The following is a 6,657-nucleotide window of genomic DNA, read 5'->3' as shown; positions in this document are numbered from 1 at the left end:
TTTATTAAAAATCAAATCACTAACCTGGAAATATTGAATCCGAATTCATTTTCGGTAGAGTGAAACTTCTCTGGTTGAGCTAAATTAGGTGACTAATATAACTGTATGCTACTGAGTGCATAGCAAATACTCTTCATGCCAATCCGGGATAGCTGCTGAGCTTTAAGCCCATATGAAATCCACATATAAGATTATTTGAGCGCCGAGCTGGTCGGACTTGTATGTTTGCCAAGCAGAGTTGGTCTTATTTTTGAATGGAAACCATATCTACGTCTTGAGCTCAATTTCCCACAGACGGCGCCAATGATGCAACCCGGGCGAAATGGATGAGTCGGGTCGGGTACTCAGCCGGATTTGCAATCAAGTTATTAAAAGAAAATATGAGTTGGGCGTCTGGATTGAACATCCTCCTTGAGAGATCCGAGAAATCTGCGAACTAGAAAGTAACCACGTGAATGGGCACCGGAAAGGTGTCCGGCGTGATCACTCCGATGCTTAAGTCAGCAGAGTACTCAAGCAATAAAACCAATGTAGCCAAGTGATGGCTGTGAAATTGGTGTGAATGAATGAATGTAAATGTAAAGAGAGAACCTGGTATTTGTAGTAGGAGAAGTAATGATGACCTCGTTCTCCGTGCTACCTACTAATTATAGTAGGACGGCTGAGCACACCCTATATTCTGACATGTCAAATCTTATACTGGTCACATCCAGCCCATCTGATTTTGTCAACTCATCGGCCTGGTGTCAGAGATGGGACAGTCGCCCACATCCTATTCTGCTAGTATACTCGAATGCGGTGCTCATATCGAGGTGGCCCGGGTAGAAAGTTCCCGGGAGTTTGAACGAGAGCCCAGGCGTCCGGTGGCCCGGGGAGGAAACGTCCCAGGCATTCACCCGTCCGGCTCCTGATGAACCCTTCCTGCCGACTTGTCCTGATTCTGGCAATCCATTCAGTATTATGGGTCGTCCATGCCCCGGGCACAAGAATCGTTTATGACTCGGACACAACCCGGACTATCCCGAAAGGTATCAATGACAAATGAATAACATATCAAAATTGTATACATATAAATTAGTCGAAAGCAAATGCATGCAAAACATGTAATTGAAGGCTTACTACCACCACTACAAAAAAACGTCAATTGAAGGGGACACAAGTGGATGGAAATATTATAGAATATAGTTTAAATTTTAGGATTATTTTATTGGTAGAATCTTTTTATTATTTTTATTTTGGGTTCAAGTTGTAGAATGGGGACAGAATAAAAAGACAAAGCAACAACTTCATCGTCACGATTAAATATAGTATGGTTTACAATAATTTTGTTCTATTTTGGGACATCATTCAATTCCTTATTATTGATATTATCAATACAAATACACACACACACATTTTTTACATATAAATATTTATTTATTTATTTATTTATGAAATATATATTTTTTTTTTTGGAAATTGGCCGGTGGGCTCAATCTTATATATACATAGTTCTTTCGGCTTATGATATAATTCGTATAAATAAAAAAGACTACTATAAAATTACATAAAGATTTAATCTTCAATTATTTAAAAATATGATACAAAACTATTTTAGTAAATTTATAGTTTATTTGTGTCTAACATATCTCAATAAAATTTTCTTTTTAACTTTATATATAATTTGGAACTTTTAAATGATTATATCACCACTACTATAAAATATTGTTGTAAGAGAATATTTTAAATTTTAACATATGCTGGCGGACTTTAATATTTATTAAATAAATATATTTCAAAAATTTATTTTTAAGCAATAGTTAAATAGTTTGAGATCATGATCGAATATTAAGAGTGAGGCTTAAACTCGAGATTTTTTTTTAAAGTGTTCAGAGTTTGCTCGAGCTCACAGCAAAGTATTTAATGTGTGAAATTTTTAATATTTGATTCAATTTGTTCAGTTAATATCATGCTAGGCTTTTAAATAATTTGAAAATTAACATTTTTTTCCAATATATTTTTCAGTTTTTATTTTTATCAAATTTCAATCTTAGTCCGTAATATATTATTTTTTAAAAAAATTACTCTTTTTTCGACATGACGTTTATATGACGCTGATGTACGTAACGTAACGTAACGTAACATCGCCACTTATAATTTTAGAAAAAACAAAACAAAACAAAACTATCAAAAAGTAGAGATACATTATTGAAAATGAAATTCAAGAAATAGACGACCAAAATCCCGAAATAACATATTGAACCAAAAATACAATTGTCCCTAAATAATTAACAATATAGTTTTCAGAAAATGTGGGGCTGATATTATTCTTGAATTCATGAACTTTCCACAAACTTTTCTTGAATTGTCAAAAATATCGACTCTCTCTCTCTTCTTTCTTCAGTCAAAAATACAATTCTTTTATTATTATTATTATTGTTTGGTCTTTATTTTTTCTCACGCCACTGAATATAAGAATATAATCCATTTGGTAGAAAGTAGAAATAAAACGTGTACTCAAATCAATTTTCGTGTAGTAATATACGTGGCGGATTCATATACACTCAAAACGAATTTTCTCCCAATAGAATCCATTCCAGCCGTGGACATAAAAATATAAACCTAAAATCGTTTCTGTATAGTTGTCAACTTGAAAGGAGCCCTTCTACATCACCCATGAAAGGTGGTCCTTTTTCATTTTCTCCGTCCATGAATGCACATGGCATCCATGTTACACGGTAAATTTGCTGATCCCCCAACAAATATATATATATATATATATATATAGACAAGAAGATGCAAATGAAATTTCTCTAATTTATCATATTCCAAGAGAGGGTGACAGTGTCTCCATCAGACAACAATTAGGAATACTATAGCATGTTAGCTCAACTAACCAACCTACACAGCCGCAACATTCACGAGAATCTCTCCTTTTAGAATCTATACCCTCAAATTGTCTGGCTATGCTGAGCTTCAGTCTTGAAATTTCAATCATTTTCGAGCCAAGTAAATGGCATCAAACAATGGATTAAAAAGATTTAGGAAGAAAAATTCGTCAGTTGATAAATTTGAGGTGTTAAAACTCGGTGTTTTGGTACCGTTTACGCCATTTTGGATGGTTCTAACACGTTCATATTCAGGCCCCTTGTCCGACCAGGTGCCCCACCTTTGATTGATGATAAATCCAGCACCAACCTACAAGGAATGCTGCATGAATCAGAATTTATGTGACTTACGTCGATGACAAGGGCGAATCCAGATGATAAACGAGGTGATCCATGGATTTTTGGGGCGTAACGATTAGTTTTTAAAATATTATACATAAAAGGTGTAAACATACGTGCTAACAGCTGAATTTTCTTGCTCGGGAGCAGCATGAGTTATCAGGATCTTGTTTTCTACTTTTGATGTCTTGTGTTGTAGTGGCACAAGAATGGTCTCAGAAACTGGATTGAAACAAAGCAAAACTCCAAATATCAATTATAAACAACTTGAACTAAACGACTTACTAGAGGAACAAACTTACATGGTTTCTTGGTGGTCTTGATGCCACTATCGAGACCCAAAAGTTTCTAGAAGATTCCAGAATAAGTTAGGACAACTTCTATTTGATGGATGGATCATTAACAAAAAGATGCAACCGTTACCTTAAGATTCTCGTAACACATATCAAGGTTATCATTAACTAACATATAGTCAAAGAGACCAGGAGAGTTTCTCTGCTCAAGCTCCGACTTAGCATTTCGGAGTCGTTTCTGGATCTGTTCTTCTGTCTCAGTCTCCCTGTCACATTTTTTACAACCTTTTGTTAGTAAAAAAGGCCTGCAGAGAGACTATTCAAAACGCCTATAAGTATAGAGCACCTTGCTCGAAGGCGTTTCTCAAGCTCCTCGAATGATGGAGGACAGATAAAGATAAAAATGGCCTCAAGAGAACTGGCCCTCACAGACCTCGCCCCTTGAACATCAATATCAAGGATACATCTCTACATGAAATCACACAAACCACCATCTTTACATTTGCAAAGAAATACAAAAAATCCATATGTATAAAGTTATTGTTGAATTTTAAAGTAGAAAAAAGATATTGGGGGAGAGAAATGCAACACAACGCATAATTTCCATGATTTGACCATGAAGACCTACATTCACAATATAACATAATAGGGCTAAGGCTTTATTAATCTGAATAATAATCAAATCTGATTCTAAAATTTGTTTTTTGATTATTAAGAGTTGCAAATGAAATCATATTGTTCTCAGGTGGAAAAATTAAAGCATGAGAAGCACAAAAACTCAAGAATTAGGCACTAAAATTCCTATAGAACACCAAATCACAGTATCAAAGTTCAATAATGCCCCAAGAATTTATATACCTTTCCTTTGTCCGCAACCACCTCAACCGCTTCTACACTTGTCCCATAGAGATTTCCATGGACAGCTGCAAACTCGAGAAATTTTTCATCTTCAATATCTTTCTCCATGACACTTCGCTCGGTGAAATGGTAATGAACGCCATTCTGCTCGTGACTCCTTGGAGCACGAGTTGTGTGGCTTACAGAGAATCCGAACATTGATGGAACTCTTCCATCAATTTGGAAATGAGGGTACCCTTACCAACACCAGAAGGGCCACTAATAACAATTGGCTTTTCGGTTTCTCCAATCACTCCTTTACTCCAGGTAACCACTTCAGTCCCTAATCTCATTTTCTGATCCCTTACAAAAGGAGTATTCACCTGCAAAATTTCAGAGTTTAACCACACTGTGTATAAGATTATAACAGATTTATCTGCAATAAGTCCATCAAGTGAACAATCCTCCTACTCTCAAGGTACCAGGAATGGACCCTATAAGGGTGAGTGCATCTCAAGTAAAAAATAATAATTTACGTGTAATTTCTCTAAAAATATAGATCTCTAGCCACCCTTTGCCCCCTCAACTGTCCAGAATCCGCCCGACGACAACTAACAATAGCAATAAGAACACATGATCTACATTACCTCAAGAAACCAAAAGCAATCGTCAGATGCGGAGTTCCCCTTAATAAACAAGATTCGCTCTTCATCCAAGAGAATAGCCGAGTGACACTTAGACGGCTCAGGTTTTGTCCCTAAAACAGTGGGGATCAGCCTGCAAAGACGATTGCATAAACCATCCTCTCTAAAATGACAGGGTACAACACTAACTTCCATAACCATATGTACAGTAAAACCATACCATTCACCCATAGATCTATCAAAAACCCGAATTCCAACAGCCGAAGAAGCTCCATTTTTCGTCGCATCAATGAAATACTATATAAATATATACAAAACCAAGAACTCGTCACCCCATGAGAGAAAAGAAACAGCACACTTAAGAACATGATTCATTCCAGGCAACATACAGTTCTATTGTCATTGATGGTGACTGCGGTTCCATTGTCCTTCCAATTTAAGTGATGTCCATTTGGGGAATTAGCCTGGAGATCGTCTACAAAGAAAGCTGGAGCCTCTCCCTGATCACAATAATAACAGTTTTACAACGTCCATTGGGAACTCGAGCCACGAAATTTTAACAAGAAAAGCGTTATTTTCTTCTACTTTCCCTATTCAAGAACTAACAAGATCCGCAAGATCATCTCACCATTGATAAAGGTGATCCACCCAATCAAGGTTGAATCTGTTATATGTAAAATTACAAAGCAATAGATCAGAAGAGAAATCTAATATCTGAAGCTCATATCAAACAAAAAATTTCAAATCCAACTGAAAATCAAAAGGTCATATTAAATTTAACCCTTCAACCCCCTTTACGAATTAACCTTTATTAACATATCGATACCAAATGACCTAAATCAAACAAACAAATGCGAGATACGATCTCAAAAAACGATCGAAATCAAAGAATCTAATGCCTCACAAAATAACAAATTGAAAAAAGAAACGACCCAAAACACATTGCGCCGACTTCAACGAAGAACGCGAGAACTGCATTGATTTTCGGACGAACATGCGACAGAGTAATGAAACCAACCCACAAAATTTTTAGCAAGCAACATCCCTAAACATACATAATTACAAGAAGAAGAAAGAAAACCCACCTCAATCTAGCGACCGCCACTTATCGAATTAAATATAATAAAAACTGAAAAACACCAATAAGAAGAGGCACTTTACGTAAATAATGATGGGCTCAAACTTTTCCCTTTTGGCGGGGGATTTTCTTGAGACGGTGATTTGATTCAACTACAAAAGCAAAAGAGTGTTCAACAAAAGAAAGAAAATTTTGATTGATCGAAGAAGGTGAAGAAATTGCAAAGAAAATGTCGAGAGGCCACGACTATAAATACTCAAGAGACCGTGTGTATTTGTCTGTGCGTGAGAGAGAGGTCGACTGGAAGGCTTCCTGGAATTCTTGGACCATGTCGGCTTTCGGTTTGTCTTCACCAAAAAAAAAAAAAAACAAAAACAAAATCAAAATCAAAATGTAATAAAATATATAACATAAATTTGGCCTTTATTTGATTGTATTTTTCGAGATTTATTCGTGCATCATCAATCATCAATATATAAAATAAAGGCAGATATGGTCGGGTAAAATATTGAAAAAAAAGTAAAAAATTCTAGGTATGTTAAATGTTTTCTCAAACTATATAACTAATAAGAGCACATATTGCATGTTAAAATTTTTAA

General features: G+C 35.7%; 1 protein-coding gene across 1 annotated transcript; it reads right to left on the bottom strand.

Annotated features, from left to right (window-relative positions):
• Window positions 1–2,776: 2,776 nt before the first annotated feature.
• On the bottom strand, window positions 2,777–6,362 carry LOC142529196 (guanylate kinase 2). The gene is given in 12 exon segments (XM_075634654.1): window positions 2,777–3,177; window positions 3,323–3,428; window positions 3,509–3,554; window positions 3,630–3,765; window positions 3,846–3,967; window positions 4,358–4,563; window positions 4,566–4,719; window positions 4,984–5,113; window positions 5,201–5,277; window positions 5,370–5,480; window positions 5,609–5,645; window positions 6,170–6,362. Coding segments are annotated over 11 exon segments (1,185 nt in total). The 5' UTR covers window positions 5,612–5,645; window positions 6,170–6,362; the 3' UTR covers window positions 2,777–3,083.
• Window positions 6,363–6,657: the final 295 nt, after the last annotated feature.

This window comes from Primulina tabacum, chromosome 16 (assembly GCF_025594145.1).
Source record: "Primulina tabacum isolate GXHZ01 chromosome 16, ASM2559414v2, whole genome shotgun sequence".
NCBI classification, from domain to species: domain Eukaryota; kingdom Viridiplantae; phylum Streptophyta; class Magnoliopsida; order Lamiales; family Gesneriaceae; genus Primulina; species Primulina tabacum.
This window is presented reverse-complemented; position numbering and strand designations above follow the sequence as displayed.